The sequence below is a fragment of the Suncus etruscus genome, chromosome 17 (genome assembly GCF_024139225.1).
Source record: "Suncus etruscus isolate mSunEtr1 chromosome 17, mSunEtr1.pri.cur, whole genome shotgun sequence".
NCBI lineage: Eukaryota > Metazoa > Chordata > Mammalia > Eulipotyphla > Soricidae > Suncus > Suncus etruscus.
Window position 1 is genome coordinate 6800793 of NC_064864.1, and position 18961 is coordinate 6819753.

At 37.4% G+C, this 18961-nt stretch overlaps 1 protein-coding gene across 1 annotated transcript in view; it reads left to right on the forward strand.

Moving 5' to 3' along the window:
• The first annotated feature begins 1439 nt into the window (after positions 1–1439).
• The window catches only part of RTKN2 (rhotekin 2), a 73499-nt gene continuing 55977 nt past the window's right edge, over positions 1440–18961 (forward strand). The window contains exons 1-4 of the mRNA XM_049764558.1: positions 1440–1533; positions 1636–1882; positions 1955–2126; positions 8962–9158. Of these exons, the coding sequence (XP_049620515.1) occupies positions 1440–1533; positions 1636–1882; positions 1955–2126; positions 8962–9158 (710 nt within the window). The remainder of the gene's footprint in view (positions 1534–1635; positions 1883–1954; positions 2127–8961; positions 9159–18961) is intronic.

Below are 18961 nucleotides of genomic sequence, written 5' to 3' on the forward strand. Positions count from 1 at the left end.
CCATAGTTCCTAGCATGCTTCCACCACTCTTCCCAGCATGCCTCGCATACCCCCACCCTTAGACCCCCTGAACTGCTAGTGTAACAGGTCCCTTTTGTGTCTAGTTTGTTGTACTTTGGGTACTTGATTCTATTGTCGTCGGCTTTGGTTTGGGTATTTAGGTTTGAACATTATTTTATGAAAAAATGCAATTCTATCATCAGAAATACATCTATCAACCAATAATTTATAAAAGGGTTTGTGATATTGTGATATTGTGAATGCCTCTAATGCAATCCAAAACTCAACTATCCACTTGGGATAGTTGATAGCTGAGAGGGCACCATCAGTGGGCAGTTGAGCACAGGCTCAAGAGAGACTGTCTCAAGCAAGAAATAAAAGAAGTTTGAGTTCTAAGAGGGGATGCTGGGAAAAAATAAAACCCAAAATCTCAAGATACTATTTTAAGGAGAAAATCAAGATAGATCAAGGACAATGAGTTTTAAGAATGCGCTAAAACTGGCACTTTAATTTTAACTTTAAATTTTAATTAATATTAAATAACTATTTATTAAAATTATTAAAAATATTAAATAGGGTTCCCCCTCATAGACATTAGCACAGAGCAAAGCTGGAGTCTATTATTCTAGATCTTTCATACAGTTTTCTTTTTGCCTGTCCAGAAGCCTTGGCCTCCCTGGTCCCAACCTTCAGAAGTTATTACCTGTCTTAGAGACCAAGGGCTTTATTTTTTTTCAAATCATTCTTCTATTATCCCTTCTATTATATCATTTTCCACACTCTCCCTGCACAACACCCTAAGCTAGGATCTTCTAATATCCAAATGGTGAAATCCTAAGTAAAATAAAGTTCTCGCCTAAGAAAAATTGTTTCTCTTTGAAGGCCATAGGATCAAATATCAGTCACACTTAAGACAGAAGGATTTTCCTTTTTGTTTTTTCATTTTTTTCTCTCTCATCTCTGTATCGACCCTCAAGATATTTAATAGCAAAAGGCCATTTCTACCTTTAAAGAACACCCATCATATTTGCACAACAATGGCGAAAAGAGACTTCTCTTTTGGATGGAAGTTAGAAACAACCAATTAATCAGCCAGAGATTCCACATCCAGAGAACCACATCACAGGGCACAGGAGATGAGCATTTCCCAAAGCTGAGATTTATTTTTAATTAAATATTAAATAATTAAAATCAATATGAATTTTTATTTTTAAGGATTCCATACTTTCCCACCGTGCTCAATAACAAAACTCTTCCATTAGTCTTCCTCCTGGCTTTTAGAGATAGCCAGAAAATGGACTGGAGAGATGGGAGTGACTGTCATTCCATGCTGCTGTCACCGTGGCTATTAAGTGGGAAAGCAACGCAGAGGCCAATTGCAAGTCAAAACAACGCAAACTTCTTGGGTGGAAAACTCTGGAATCATGCAAACACTGGGAATGGGGAGCAAAAGACCCTGTGAAAGGCCAGGAGCCCAGAAACTGCAGCTTTCTTTCGGGAAGAGGCTTTGGGATGCTTTCCACAAAAGTCCAGGTCTGGATATGCTCAGTTGCATCCCAGCCAAAGACCGCGCCTCCAAGCCTCCAAGGCCACGCCCCCTAAATACCTAGCTAATCCCGTGCACTCATTGGCCAGAAATTGCCCCACGACCTGCTCTCATTGGCCAATCCTTGCGCAACGACCCGCCCCACTCACTGTCTACCCACGCCTTCACACGTCCAGGCCCCGCCCACAATCACTATCCAATGACCTGTGCTCATAGGACAGTCCATGCGTTAAGACCCGCCCACTCAGCCCACTCACTTTCCCCGGTCCCGCCCATAAGCCACCACAACATGTGCTCATTGGCCAGTCTTTGCGCCACAGCCCGCCCACTCATGGAGTAGACACGCCCACCCCGCCCAGGCCCCGCCCAGAAGCTCAAAAGAGCTTTAAGGTGGCCGCCGGCTCCTAGGGTCTCAGGTTTCCGGCTCTGGAGGCGGGGGGGCGCGCGGACTGCGCACGCGCAGCTTCTCCCAGGCCCGGCGCGGGCTTTTCGAATCTCCGTTGGCGCTGCTCGCTATGGAGGACCCCGGATGCGGCCTGGTGGGGCGACCCGCCCCGCAGGTGAGTCGGACGGGAGCGAGGTGGGTGTGAGGCCCCGGATGTTGCAGTGATGCTGCAGATGCAGGTGCCTGGTGGGTTGCAGGATGCACCTGCCCACCACCCTCCCACTTTATTTCTTTTTGATTTTTGATTTTATATTATATATAAGATCTTATAAGATATATATTTATATAGGTCATGTATAATATATGTATACATTTAGTTTATTTATATGATATATAAGATACCTATAAGATCTTATAAGATAAATACTTGTATATTCAGTTTATTTACATTATATATAAGATATCTATAAGATCTTGGGCCGGAGAGATAGCATGGAGGTAAGGCATTTGCCTTTCATGCAGAAGGTCCGTGGTTCGAATCCTGGCATCCCATATGTGCCTGCCAGGGGCGATTTCTGAGCTTAGAGCCAGGAGGAACCCCTGAACGCTGCCAGGTGTGATCCCCCAAAAACAAACAAACAAACAAACAAAAAACAAAAAAAAGATATCTATAAGATCTTATAAGATATATATAATGATTTTATTGAGTTCAGTTCTTTATATTATATTTCTTATATATAAGATATGCATAAGATCTTATAAGATATATATTTATATAGGTAATATATAATATATTTAGTTTATTTATATTATATATAAATATCTATATGATCTTATAAGATATATATATATATATATATATAAGATAATGATTTTATTGAGTTCAGTTTCTCCAGGGAATCATAGTTCTATGCTATCACCAGACTTGATTTATAGATTCTTAAAGAGCATTAAGGAATTTTATAAAGTTATACCCATGATACATCTATTGCTATTTATCTAAAATACATTATTGAATTATTTGCAAAAACATAGGCACTGAATGGAAATACTTATCTATATGAAGCATCATTCCCAGAACAGAATTTATTTCCCCCAAATGTGCCCTTTGTTTATTTCTGAGCGAGGCCTGCAAGCCCACAGGTACTCTGGGGCGAGTGAAGAAACAAACTGCAATCTCTGAACTTTTTTGAAAAGCTGCAGGTTTGGCACTGCATTCTTTTCCAAATAATTAGAAAGGAAAGGACTCTTGAACATGCTTAGGAAAGTATTTTGATGATGGCTCTTTAACCCTGTGACATGTATTACAAATACTTTTACTTAATACAGATCAACATAACATTGTTTCTTGGAAATCTCAGTTATGTTATATTATACTTCTTTCTCTAAGCCCTAAGTTTAAGCTTTGGAAAGAAACAGAATATGAATTCTTGGTTACATCTTGCTTTCCATTTTTACCTATCTCAGATGTAGATTGAATCATTTAAATATCACTTTGCAGTCAAAAAAATTGGTACGCTGTTAACAATTCATATGGTGCAAGCCATTCTGTTAGAAATCTGGAAATTTCCTCAGCCAATACGAAATTGTTTGGAAGATTTTAGAAATACTGTGAAAATTAAAGTTGCCCATGAAACACTTAACTACCATTATTCGTAACTTGTGCCTTTCATATCAATATTTTAAAAAAGTTCAAAGAGTTTTATGTGGGGCCGGAGAGATAGCATGGAGGTAAGGTGTTTGCCTTTCATGCAGAAGGTCATCGGTTCGAATCCCGGCGTCCCATATGGTCCCCTGTGCCTGCCAGGAGCAATTTCTGAGCATGGAGCCAGGAGTAACCCCTGAGCACTGCCGGGTGTGACCCAAAAACCACAAAAAAAAAAAAAAAAACAAAAACAAAGAGTTTTATGTAAAATACTTTTCCTATATCATAGCCTTTGCTTTGGCAGTCTTGGTAACAAAATCTTCTAGACTTCCAGTTAATTACCTATTGAGGCGTACACTTAATATAAGTTTGATGCAGTCATTTAGTTGTGCTGTTATTTATCTTGAGCTGTGTGCAGCAGTTATACTTAGGAATGATACGGGAGCTAAGATCATGAAATATGTGTAGCTCTTTGAGATTTAAGTAAATAAATATACAAAAAGGCTGTCTTGTTTACCTGTAGAAAGGTAGAACATTAAATACTTTTATAGGTAGCAAGAAATTCAACTAATTTAGTTGTGACATTCCTTCTGTTTGATACTGAAGGAAAATAATAGGGGCTTTAGATAAAAAGCAATGCAAGTTCAATTACCTCCTCACATTATGTACCCCAGAGCAGCATAACAGTCTTAAGTACTACAGACAATGGTCTCCAAATGGCTAAATGTAGCTAGGGGGGTGGGGGGGGCTCACATCTTCCCCTAATTGCAAAGCATAGTTATTGATTTCTGTCTAATAGGAATATTATAGATTAGTAAACGTTTTATACTTGGCTAATGCTGAATTTTTTTTTTTGCTCCATTTACTTTAATATTAGGAATCTGCCATCTGTTAGGAATAGAACAAACAATATTTAGGTGTCACAGACCCTAGACTCACTCAAACTTGGAGTCATGTAAGATTACCTGTAGCTCTAGGATTGGCTTTGTAGTCAGACTAAGGTCAAATCTCCCTTACCTGTTGTATAGTGATGCTTATGAATCTGTTACCTGTCTCACCTGAGTCTCAGTTTCCACAGTTGGAGAATGGGCATGATGTTCTTTTATTCAAAAATGACTTGACTTTAAGAACTCTTTAAAAGTATTTAGCATAGTATCCAACACTGCAAATATGCTTGAGAGAGGGGAGAGAGACAGAGAGAGAGAGAGAGAGAGAGAGAGACAGAGACAGAGACAGAGACAGAGAGAGAGACAGAGAGAGACAGAGACAGAGACAGAGAGAGAAGAGAGAGAGACAGAGAGAGAACGCTCTTTTTTTCTGGTTTTAGTTCCATTCATCTAAACAAATTGGGACAGTCACCTACCTTTGCACACAAATATTTAAGCTTTTGAAATTTTAATAACACCTGAGAAGTAATGCTATCATATTAAACTGTAGAGAATTATAAATTTTAACAATTTTCTTCAATCCCATTCCCCATAATTGGATCACTATTAACAATTTCCAATTTTTTTGAGAGCATGTATAGTTTAAACTCTACTCCACCTTCATCACTTAATTTGCTTGGCTTAACTTCATTTGTTAGGTGAAAGATAATTTCTGTCTAGGTTAATTATCTTACTTGCAGCAACCCTGATTTTTTTGTTTTTGTTTTTGTTTTTGTTTTGGATCACACCCAGCAGTGCTCAGGCAGTCCTTACTCCTGGCTCTGTGATCAAGGATCACTCCTGGCAGGTCCTGTTGGATCATATGGCATCCCAGGAATTGAACCCAGGCCCACCTTATTCAAGACAAGTGCCATACCCACACTTTTATATGTGTAAGTGTGGTTTAAAATTTTGCTTAATGTTGGGCCAGAGAGATAGCATGGAGGTAAGGCGTTTGCCTTTCATGCAGAAGGTCATTGGTTCGAATCCTGGCATCCCATATGGTCCCCTGAGCCTGCCAGGAGTGCTTTCTGAGCATGGAGCCAGGAGTAACCTCTGAGCGCTGCCGTGTGTGACCCAAAAACCAAAAAAAAAAATTTTTTTTTTTTGCTTAATTTCAACAGTGGTTATTTATTTTTTTGTCTCATTTGCCTAATAACCAACAGTGTTTCTCAAAGTGCCCCACAACTGAAGGAGGCAGCAGTGACCTTCGGTACAGTATGGGGTGTTTTCTTTTTGCTTAGAGAAAATTTATTTCCAGGCAGTGTCATAGGCCAAATAAATTAGAGAACCCCTTATCCTAGTTCTTAAAAAGTATAGCTTTGTGGGACCAGAGTAATAGCACAACAGGTAGGTTGCTTGCCTTTACTCAGCTGACCCATCCTATAAACCACCCTGAACCCATCAGGAGTGATTCCTGAGCTTGGAGCCAGGAGTAACCCCTGAGCACTGTCAGGTGTGGCTAAAAAAACCAAAAATTTTTAAAAAGTATAGCTTTGTTTATAAACCTTTTCTGCATAGTTGTTCAGTGCTTAATCAATATCTTTTGGTTGCATTCTCAGCCTTGATCTGTCCATTTATTTTTACCAGCCTGATTTTAAATCTAAGACTAGGATTATGTTATACTACAGGTTATTGCTTGACTTGATTACAAACTCTTATTTAAAATATTGAAGAAAAGGGGCTGGAGAGATAGCATGGAAGTAGGGCATTTGCCTTGCATGCAGAAGGATGGTGGTTCAAATCCCAGCATCCCATATGGTCCCCTGAGCCTGCCAGGGCAATCTGAGCATAGAGTCAGGAGTAACCCCTGAGCACAGCTGGGTGTGATCCAAAAGCCAAAATACATGTATATACAAAAGGATAACTCTCTTGCAACTTTCTGCTCTTCTGGGGACTCTCATTCAAACACTCTTGAATGGAATGGATGCAGGGAAACAGGCTTTAATTACTATGGCATCTGACTCTATGACTGAGGCCACAGCAGTGATGATTTAATTTATTTTTGCTCTTTATGCAGTGGGATTCTGAGTCCACATGATCATTCTTCTCACTCTGGATAGTAGTAGGCAACCACTTCTTACCCCAGAAACTTTTCTCACCCACTATTATCTAAAGATAAGGCTTCTGAATCATAAATCCTCTTTTAGCCAGAACTACCTAGCACAATATCATGCATGACTCCTCTTTTGTTTCTGCTCCAGATGCAAATATTTCTTCTGCTTTTGTCATTTCTCCCAGATCCAGCTGGCTCATAGTAAGCCTTGGAGGTAGCATTGTAGTTTCTTATTTAAGTAAATGTGGCCCAGTTAGTGAATCAATAATTTCTGTAAAAGGACACATAGAAAATAAATTCAGCTTTCCCTATCACAGTCTGTTAAACTTACTTAATCTTGATATTTTAGCTTAAAAAGTAGCCAGTGGATAAGAATGGGCACGATTGTGTGCTAATAAAACTTTATATAAATAGGCAGAATCTGGGTCATAGTGAACTGAAAGATGATAGATTTCTAATATTTATTTCAGAGAGAGAGGTCACTTTTCATTTGACCAATGTTCAAAACAAACCCAAAATTCTGACTTTTGACTTCTTTGACTACTTCCCAAGTCTCTCTCTCATCTGGCCAAGCTTTTATCCATAAGTGATGAAGAGAAAAATGTTTATTTACAAAATAGAAACCCCAGATACCCAAACTAATTTCTTCCTGTGGCAGTTATCCACCTACTGGTTCCTTAAAGTTACTACAACTTTGCAGATTGCTGTAAAAACCAGCATCATTCCTGACTTCATTCTTTGCCAAAGGAAATTTTTTTAATGTTCAGACTTGCAAAAATCCCCTGGTTCTGGTGTAGATCATAGGTTGGGCACTTGGTCATTTCTGACCGAGGTTCAGTCAGAGTACAGAACCAATGTCCCAGGTCAACTGATTGCCTGATTTGAGCATTCTAAAACCAAAATTACACTCCTGGCACCAGATGTGTATGTTTACATTTGAATTATTAATTAAAGCTCTTCATCCCAGCCTCAAGTTGCACCCTTGAAAATAACCAAGCCTGCCAGACTTAACTACATATGAGAGACATATGGATCACAGAGAACTTTTGTAATTAATTACGTTTTACATTAAAGAAGAATCGACTTTGAGGCTGACGAATCCTAAAAACATGTTAGGGAGGTGTTTAAATTTAGTCACATGGAAAGAAGGCAAGCCAGCAAATCACTGCATTTTTATAGTACAGTAGTTTTGAATTATATTGCAAGATAAAGTTTTTATGTGGCGATTAAATGAGGTAATTACAGAAGGTAATTAAACAGATCTGGTTTTTTTCTACATGTGAATAGTACAGTTGATTAATTTGGCTAGTCAAGTTCAATCCTCTGTAATTTCTCTTTTCTGAAAATCTTCATGAACGATGGCTCTCTTAAATTTCAGCTTTTCCTCTTCAAAAGACTGTATTTATAATATTCAGAACTTTTGTTACTGGCTTACATTCATTTTTGATCCCAATTAAAAGGTAAATTATATATTTTTCTTTTATGAAAAAAGCTATAGTGGTCACTTGAATTTAAGGAACAGACATACTGGGGCATTGCTGCATAGTCAACAAACAGTGCCTTACAGTTTATAATTAAAAAATTAAAGAGCCACTATGAAATAATCAGAGCAATATGTTTTAGTTTATGGAATTTTAATCTTGCATTTTAAATGTACATGCAGAGTCAGACCCTTATAATAACATTATAATAAATGCCTTTCAAAACTAAAATTATTAAATTGTTTCAAGATGACTTTTAAAACTAAAACCAACATATATAAAACTTTATACCAAGTCTTTGTTCCAGGTGGTTACAGCTTCTTACATTTTCTAAGCATTGTGCTTCCACTATACGTGTTTCTGAGATTTTATTTATGCTAAAATTTTACTAAAAATTTGTTCAAGTTAGCAAAATTTATTTTACCAAAATGTTCCTGAGTTTTTTACTTTTGTGGATAAATGTGACCAAGAGCCTGATTAGAATCCAATTAGAATCCTGATTAGAATCTATTTGAACAACTGCTCCTTCAGAAAATTTTTTGTTGATTAATTAATTCTCATTAATATATCTTGACATCTCACAATGCCACTATCTAGTATGTACATGTGGTATATTTTGTTCATATCAATGATTATATGAACTTTCCTAGGTAACCATAGCAAAGTACCAAGACTAGCAGTGGTCCTCAAACTATGGCCCGTGGGCCACATATTGTATTTGTATCTGTTTTGTTTCTTCGTTGCAAAATAAGATATATGCAGTGTGCATACAAATTCGTTCATAAGTTTTGTTTTTACTATAGTCAGACCCTCCAATGGTCTGAGGGATAGTGAACTGGCCCCTTGTTTAAAAAGTTTGAGGACCCCAAAGCAATAACATTTTATTTGGGGTATTTATTTATCTTAAAAATATTTTTTTAAGGAATACAGCCTTCAAGAAAAAATTGATTTTGAAATCCGGATGCAAGAAGGAATACGGAAACTCCTTTCTCTGAGCACTCAGAAAGACCAGATTCTGCGTGGAGTTAAGAATCTCATGGTCTGCAACACTCGAATCATGACTTATACATCAGAGCTACAGAAATTAGAAGATCGAATGGTAAAACAAACTGGAAGATGGTAAGTATAATTGACCTAAGGATTTTACTTTTAAAAAATGTACTGGGGTTGGGTAAAAAAAAAAAAAAAAAAAAAAGAAAGAAATGTACTAACAATGAATCATTATTGCCCAATGAGTAATGGGAATAGATCTAGAAATTAAAAAGCAAACTTAAAAAGGCAAAACTTTATAAGTGGCAGTAAACTTAGAAATGTGCTTCATTCTCTTCAAATGGTGGATGCAAGTCATGCTTGAAACATAAAAAGAGGTAATGAGTTATTGGGTAAATAACTAATAACTAATAAGTCATTGTTAAATAACTTGTAATCCATATTTGCTACCCTTCTGCCCTCTTGGAAATAGGTTTCAGATTTGTATATGAAATGCATATCATTTTAAAACTTTTCTTAATGGTGAGACCTAAATACTCAAACCAAAGTCAATGACAATAAAATTAAGAGACCCTAACTATCACAAGCTATACACTAAATGAACCTGTTACATTAGTAGTCCAGGCAGCTAATGGTGGAGGAATTGGAGGTATGCTAGGAAGAGTGGCAGAAGCATGATGGGAACTAGGGCAGAGGGAGGTCAAACTGGTGGTGGGAATCGCCCCAATTCACTGTCACTATGTACCTGAAATACAGCTGTGGAAGACTTGTAATTCACATTGGTCTCAATTAAAAAAAATAATTTTTTTCTTTTTTCTTTTCTTTTCTTTTCTTTTTTTTTTTTTTTTTTTTTTTGGTGACAGAAGGCACATCTGCAGTGCTTAGGGGTTACTCCTGACTCTGCACTCGGGAATTATTCCTGGCCATGTTTGGGGGTCATATGGGATGCCAGGCATTGAATCTGGCCAGTTGCATACAAGAAGAAAAGTACCCTATCTGTTGTCCTATCTTGTCACCCCCTGAAAGTTACTATATCTTATATGATTTGCAGTGTCATTATTATTGAATCTAAACATTAATTTAATGAAATGTTGATTTCTTGTTTAATATCAATGGTCCTATGTCCATTGTTCATTGGTCTTTAAAGTCTAGCACAAGTCAAAAGTAGTGGCTTTGGGGCTAGTTAAAGTGCACTGTCCCTAAATTCTTGAAAAGTAAGGTAAAAATGAAAGTCCAAAAAATTTTTTTGTGAGAATTAAATATTGGTTAAACTTTAAGATCCATAAAGATGTCAGTACAAAAATGGTTATACTTGCTACAACTAGCTATTTGATCTCTTTTTCCCTCGGTTCTTCTATGAAAGTTTGCATAATAGTCTTTATATTTTGGAAATTGAGATCATACATAAAAATATAATGCACATACATAGAACATAGAATGGCATCATTTTTGCATACTCAGGAATGTTAAAACGGTTTTGTATTAAATGAAATTCCAGTATCACCTCCTAGCACAGTGGTTTTCTGTTACTGGTCCACATGTTGCTGTGAGTCCCCTGATGTAGAGGGGTTCAAAACCACTCACCAATCACTTTGGTTATAATTTCTAGACTGTGGACTCCTATGCAGGGCAGATGATGTTTCTACAAGTGTAAAACAGATTGATGGGCGCTGATCTAGGCAAATAATTTTCAGTGTATTAAATACTGGCATAGGGGCCAGAGAGAGTGGGGCTCCTGCCTTACCACAGCCAACCTTGGTTCAATCTCAGCTGCATTTATGATCCTCCAAACTCTGCCAGGACTAATCCTTGATTGCAGAGCCTGGGTAAGCTCTGAGCTCCAGCCCAGTATGGCCCAAACACAAAATAACCTAGTTTAAGTCCATGCTTCCAAATTGAGTTATACAACAGAGAAATAATACATGATTGATTGTCAGGAGATATGCAAAGCCATCATAGAGCATATTGTCTTAGAACATTGGGATTTTAAAATATGTCACGAATAGCTTATAATTGTTGACTAGTTTTTTGTTTGTTTGTTTTTGTTTGTTGTCTTGATTTTGGGTCACATCTAATGTTGCTCAGGGGTAACTCCTGGCTATGCGCTCTGGAATTGCTCCTGGCTTGGGGGACCATATGGGACGCCATGGATTGAACCCAGGTCTGTCCTGTATCAGCTGTGTGCAAGGTAAAATGCCCTATGGTTGCGCCATTACTCTGGCCCCAACTAGTTATTTTTATTATGTCAATAGTTTGTGTATTTTCTTCTCAGACTTATCTTGGGATGATGGTTAGTGAAAAAGTGTGTAGTGTCGCTTTAAAAATTACCAGATCCTATGTTTTCAACATTATCATCACTTACATTACCTGCAATATTCTGGGAATCATATCTGTTTTCCAAATTTGTATTATTTTTGTTGCTTTTTTTTGGGGGGGGGCACACCTAGTGACACTCAGTGTGGTTACTACTGGCTCTGCACTCAGAAATTGCTCCTGGCTCAGGGGACTGTATGGGATGCTGGGAATCAAACCCAGGTCCATGCTGGGCAGCTACATACAAGACAAATGCCCTACCGTTGTGCTATCGCTCTGGCCCCTAAATTTGCCTTTTTAAAAATTTATAATGGATTGTCAGTTGCTACTTTCTTAATTTGGTAGTATAACTTCTTTGGATTTGTTAGTTTATCAAAATATTAAGTGGGCTAAAACCCTGTAGGACTTATGTAACAAAGATATGAAAATAAAGTTTTGGATAAGCAACTGAAATGTATGATTTACTATCTTGATGCATATAGTTCATATTTATTCGCATATTTTAAAATATCACCCTTAATTATTGAGCTTTTTTAAAAGTCTGAATATTCAGTATGAATTCTTTTATTTGTGATTTATTTACATACCAATCTAACATGAAGCCAGTAACAAGCTATAATTGAAACTTTACCAAAAATGATTTAAAAATTAATAAGCCAAATGAAAATAGTTTTAGTTCCTTGAAAAATTTTATCTACCTAAAATGGTACTAGTCTAATATTTACCCTAGATCTAGTACTTCTAAGAAACCTGCTACATTAGTGTGTCCAAATTGAAAGAACAGAATTTGTCAAAATTTGAGACTATATGTATATTCAAAAAATATTTTACCTTTAGAGATTTAGCCAACCAGTTTTTTGCTTGTTTATGCTTGTATTAAAGGTACATAGATAAAATGACTGTTGGGTAATACTATATTCCAGTAGAGTATTGGAATTATGAGGATATACATATTTACATATTTGAAATAGCTATTTTTGAGGAAAATATTTAAGGATAGTAAGACTTGCAAATCAGTAATTAGTGAGGTTACTTTTAGTGAGAGAAATGTGATTAAAGCTAGTGTATGAGTTTCTATGAGGCTTTTCAAAATAGAATTTCATTGAGATTCTTACTCTCTGCATAAACAACTATCCTATAATTTGTTATTCAGTTTATTGCAAATTTATTAAGGCAAGCAAGTAGTCTCCATTTTGGGTTCCAGACAAGAATTAAGTCTAATGTCTGAAGATATTCATTAGACTTAATGATTTGACTCATGTGTCTCTAGTGTTAGGTTGTATGATTTTGGAGAGAATTAAAAAGCATAGCTATTCTTTGGTTTAGATAAGGAACTCTTTGAGAAGTAAGTGGTGCTACTAGTCATATAGTTCTCTTTTTAGGGATGCTAGAGATTGAACCATATGTCCTGACTTTTTTGGGGGAGACAAGTGGTTTGTTTTTGGATTTTTGGATCACAGCTGGTGGTATTCAGGCCGTACTCCTACCTCTGCTGTGAGATCACTCCTGGCAGTGCTCAGGAGTCAAGGATGTGGGATCAAGGATCAACTGGAGTTGGCTGCATGTAAGGCAGCCCTTGAACCCTTGCACTTTCTCCGTAGCCTTGAAACAAGAGTTTGATATATATAAAACATGTGCTATACAGCTGGGTTGTATCTTTGACCTTTGTCATTTTATTTTTTGTTATTTGGGCCACACCTGGCCATGCTCACAGCTTACTCCTGGCTCTTTCCTCAGGGATAATTCGTAGCACTATTCAGGTTGCCATATGGAGTACCCTGGTCCAAACTCTGGTTGAACAAATATAAGGTACTGCTAATTTTTATTAACAGTACAGGTCACTGAAATTTTTATTACATATCTGAGAATATAGATACTGGCTAAAAGTTCTATTACCACAAACTTCTAATAATATAGCAAATACTTTGTTCTAAATTGTGCGCTATCCAACACCATAGGTATGTTACCTATTTCTTAATGTCTGGATATGCACAAAATACTCAGGTTCGTATACAATTTCCAATAGAAATAGAATGAGTTTGTAAGGCGGAAAAGAGAAAACTTTGTGGCTGAATAGACAGTAGATTGTGATAATATAAGAAGTGGAATACAGAGGCCGGCGAGGTGGCGTTAGAGGTAAGGTGTCTGCCTTGCAAGCGCTAGCCAAGGAAGGACCGTGGTTCGATCCCCCAGCGTCCCATATGGTCCCCCCAAGCCAGAGGCGATTTCTGAGCGCTTAGCCATGAGTAACTCCTGAGCATCAAACGGGTCTGGCCCCCAAAAAAACAAAACAAAACAAAAAAAAGAAGTGGAATACAGCTAGCTTACAGCCTCAATTCAAAGGATAGAATTGCTTGGCTAAATTAGTCTGTCAAATTTTTAGTCTTTTGACCAGTAAAATGCACTGTCTCCTTATTCTTTTCCTTACATGGGATAGCCATGTATCTCTATTTCAAAGAATACTTATACCAGTCCGCTTCTTAAGAAATAGCTTGTGGTTTCCAGTTACTAAAATTCCTAACTAGAAAGCATATTCCAAGATATTCTGGTCTGATCCCAAACTAGTTTCACTGTCTTCTCTCAAATTTCTACTACTTTACAAATTTTTTTCAGCCAGCTACTCAATCTGTTTCTCTAAAGCAGTTCTTGAATTTTTATTGTCTCTGGTAACTTGACTTTTACTTCAACACTCTGATCTCCTATGTCTAGTTTGCAAAACTTCTTACCTGCAGTGTCAGAATTTCCTTGATGATTCTATCCCGAAATTGATGGTTTCTTCCTTTATGCTAATAGTAAGGGCTTGAAAAATCATTTGCCTTCTCTTGGTTCTCATGAACCAAAAATATCTATACTATGTTAAACTCTAATATAGCTAGCTGATTCTGAACATGTGTTTTCAATTAAAATAAACTTTTTGGAGTCATGGAGAGTGGTGGTTCTTTTATAGCATTATTGTGAAGATTTGGTGTTTGGAGCTTAAAAGTACACAGCCAAAGTTGACCTTTTTTTTTCTCTCCATGAAACATTGTTATGTACCTATTTAAGAGCAATTTAACATGTACTGCATAAACATTTTGTTAGATGTGGGGACCATACCTCGGTAGTGTTTTAGGGGTCAGGGCCAACTATAAATAATTTACTTCTGTTCTATTCATATTCATGATAAACAAATGAAATTTCTATTTTAATAACAGGGATATACTTGTTTTTTGTTTTTCTTACTTTTCCCCCATGTTTCACATTTTTTATTCTTCTTTTTTAACTCTTGTTAATTTCTATACTTAACATGTTCCAAATCCTAATTTGTACCATTATTTTATTATGTTACATTTTGTATATAAAACTAAAATTTAAGAATACTTTGATAATCGTCACCTAAATGGGCCAGTTAATAATTTACCCTGTGTTTTCTCTTTGTACACATACAGGCTTTTCTTTTCATGTGTTAATACAATGGAAAATAAGACATGGACAATTTGGCATGAACATTTAAGGACTTTTACATGCACTGTCTAAAAGTTCCTCTAAGATAAAATACTAATAATATTCCTTAGTAGTCTTATAATAGTTTAGTTGGTATATTCGGTCAATTCAGTGATGATTTATGTAGTACGTTTTCTTTTTTTTTTTTTTTTTTTTTTGGTTTTTGGGCCACACCCGGCGGTGCTCAGGGGTTACTCCTGGCTGTCTGCTCAGAAATAGCTCCTGGCAGGCACGGGGGACCATATGGGACACCGGGATTCGAACCAACCACTTTTGGTCCTGGATCAGCTGCTTGCAAGGCAAACGCCACTGTGCTATCTCTCCGGGCCCGTAGTACGTTTTCTTATGTTATTTTAATTTCATCAAGTTTTCCCTTTTTTAAAAAAGTTCCTTGCCATCAATGTTATGAAGAGTCTAGACTCTTAAAAGTATTCTGCAGTGGACAGGGGCAATGGCAGATGTGGTAGGGACCTTGCCAGGCCCTGAAATCAGTCCTAGAACTTCTGAGCTCACAACCACTGCCAGATCCGGCCTGTGCACTGAACTGTCAGACCAGTGGGCTGGGCATTGTTGTGGGAGGCCCCTGTTTAGACAAAAACATGCTGCATTTGGATCTGGGGTGTGGAGCTGTGACTCCCCACAAATAATGTGCTCTTCTATGATTGGATCAAGCACAGGTAGGTTCCAGAAGCCAGATGTACAAGCACCCCTTGCAGCCACACTCAGACTGTGAGAACCATAACTTGTGCACCATAACCTGTAACCATAACCCTATGCACCACCTCCTCCACCACCATAGCTGATACGCAAAGGTAGCAGGAGGGGAGCCTGGCACTTTTTATTTCTAGGGTTTTTAAAAATGGCATCGCTGAGCCTTGTCTCGTATTGCCTATTTTTATTGTAAATAGGATTGGCTCTAAACATCCTTGTGCAAAAAATTTTCACAAATAGGCTAAACATATTTTTTTGCAAAAAAATTTCTCAAATGAGCTTTTATGGACATAATAAATGTTGCCCATGTGACACATTAGAATGATTTTTTTGGAGTCACTCTAAATAATGCTTCATTTGAGTCCTGGGTTTAGGGGATTGGGCAGTTGGCATACTAGTACCAGCCTACCTCATTTCACAAATCTATTGCTCCTGAATTGTTAGATTCCTGCCTTGAGAAGCTCTTTGTGGAAGGGAACAGTCTTTTTCCAGTGACTCTTGTCCATGCCCTCAGTCTGGATGCTGGAAGGTTTCTCCCTGCCTGTGGTGACATCTGTAGACCCTGCTACAATTATCAGCCTCCCCATCCTGCTTTATAATTAGCCTCCCACTAATGCGAGGCCTGTGTTGATGCAAAGTCAGAAGATTTTGGGTAAATTTACAGTCTGTTATTTGTGTGTGTGTGTCTATTATTTGTGTGTGTGTGTGTGTTCATTCTTTTTGCCTCTCTCCCAAACTTGTTCCTGCTAGTATGAGCTATCCTTCCACTCATGAAACTTCTATGTAGAGAGAGAGTCAAAAGACTTGGGTGAATTTATAGTCTGTGATTTGTGTGTGTGTGTGTGAGTGTGTTTGGGTGAATTTATAGTCTGTGATTTTTTTTTTTGTTGTTGTTGTTTTGGGGCCACACCTGGTGACGCTCAGGGGTTACTCCTGGCTCTGCGCTCAGAAATCGCTCCTGGCTTAGGGGACCATATGGGACACCGGAGATCAAACCAACGTCCATCCTGGATCAGCCGCATGCAAGGCAAATGCTTTATCACTGTTCTATAGTTCTGGTCCCTATAGTCTGTGATGTGTGTGTGTGTTTGTGTGTGTTTGTATGTGTGTTCATAGAGTCAGAAAATTTTGGTTGAATTTTTGGTCTGTAATTTTTGATGTGGTGTGTGTGTGTGTGTGTGTGTGTGTGTGTGTGTGTGTGTGTGTTCATTCTTTTTGCCTCTCTACCAAAGGTGAACTAGCCTCCCACTCATGAAAGGCTTATGTAGGGGAAGAGTCAAAAGACTTTGGGTGAATTTATAGTCTGTGATGTGTATGTGTGCATGTGTGTGTGTGTGTGTGTGTGAGTGTGTGTGTGTTCAATGTCCTCTCCACCTTTCACACATGGAGCCTTGCCCCTGGAACTGCTGTTTGGAAACTCACCGCACAAAACTCCCATCTCATAGCACAAGACCAGCCATTTGCTGGTTCCTTTGACTCCTTGTGGGGCTGCTCTAGGAATCCTTTGGACTCTTCTGCATTTTGTTGCGTTTTGGACCTGGTTGACTCTGAGCACGCCTCTGCAGCCCTGTGATGAAAGTCTCCAGATCTCTTCTTCACAGCCTTTAAACATACAGTACTGTTTTTATTTATTACAGTTACCCATTATCTCGCATGAGCTGTTTTAAAACATATTTTAGCAGTAGTAGTCTCCGCATCCCAACCCACCAGTCTGTCTCCTGCCTTACTTATGAAATACTTTATTTGCCTTTATTAAAGCAATTCTAATTAGAGTTCTATATAGGACCTAGATGTGTCAACATAATTGTTTAATATTATATAGTTTAAATTTTTATTTCATATTTAACACTTTCCAAATAATCACAATTTTTATGCAATTGCTAGATTTCTTAAGGAGTTTCTTGTTTTGTTGCCTATAAGTTGTAACTTTAAAAAATAGTTAGATTTCTGGGCCTCTGTTTGCTTGTATTTCTTCCAGGTGAGATTAATCTCTGACTAAGATCTCTGGCTCTGGCTCTATTCAGAATGTGAGACCCGAGAGGGACTCTCTTTTCCAGCTAGGACTCAGCAACCTGTACTCCAGGCCTTCCCTTAGTCAGGAGTCCACAGCAACCTTCCATATGTGCAGAGAAGGAAAAGAGCTCCCAGCCTAATCCTTCAAAGTCTTCTAGGGAAATGGAATTTCAAATATTCACCCCCAAAACTCAACTTTGTAAATTACAGTTTTTTAATTAAGATAAAAAACAAACAAACAAACCTGAAAACAACAGTAACAACAAATTGAGGCCGCAGGAGCTAGGAGAGAATGGAGGGATATTGTACAAAAATTCAACAAAATGAGCATCTCATCAAGAATTCTCTACTCAGCTAGATTACCTTTCACCTTTAAAGGAACACTATAGAACTTCACGGCGAGGCAACAGTTTAGGAAATGTGTAACCTTGAAGTCAGTTTTGCAAGAAGCATTAAAGAATCTTTATTGCAGGATAAGGCAAACTACAGAACACATGTGTCTGGGTATGGCACAAACTCATCGTGCTAATTGTTGCTCTCTTTATTGAGTTAATTAAGGTATGTTTACTCGTCTCTTGCTAAGGTATTTTTATAGTTTCAATAATGAATTAACATCTCACTTATATTGCCTGTTCTATGTCTGATCAGGTTTTCTATATCCATAGAGGTTTTTGTGGCAATCTTTTACTTAACTAATACACACACGATAGCACTATCTCTAATATAATATTTTCTAATATGAAACAAATTGTCCATTTGTTAGGATAAAACACTACTTTTATTGGCCTATTTAGATTTTCCCCTTTAAATTTTCTCTTCACTCTTACTAAATTTTACATGTTGTAGGGTTTATCTATTTATGTAAACTCTAAAATATATTACCATTGAATTTTTAATGGTTTTATTTATGACAAGGAAGACATAATAATTAAGAATTTGCATTATAAGACACATAAGTGAGATTAGGCATTGTATTAATGATTAATTGCATTAAGTGATTTTAATTTCTTTATAGAGTAAAATCACATAGCAGACGCATCACAATGGGATTTTTATTGATTTTTATGATTATTTCCCTTGCTATTCTTTCAAGTTTTGTTAGAGAAAACAATATGAAATAAATTTGCTATGTGCTTATCAATAAGACAGAGGAACATGTGGCCAGTAGAAGAGGAATGGGGACACATGGCCAGATTGGTATTGGAACGCAGTTTATGAACAACTTTGTAAATTATGGTGCCTCAAAATATTATTTTTAATTTGGATTCTAGTGAAAACTGCTTTTGGTATTTCCATAATTTAAACATAGCAAACTTAAGGTGATGCTTGTTTTATAAAACAAAACAAAACAACAACAACAACAAAAAACATTGGCTTTAGTATCTATTGGAGAGGCTATTGAGTTTGGAATA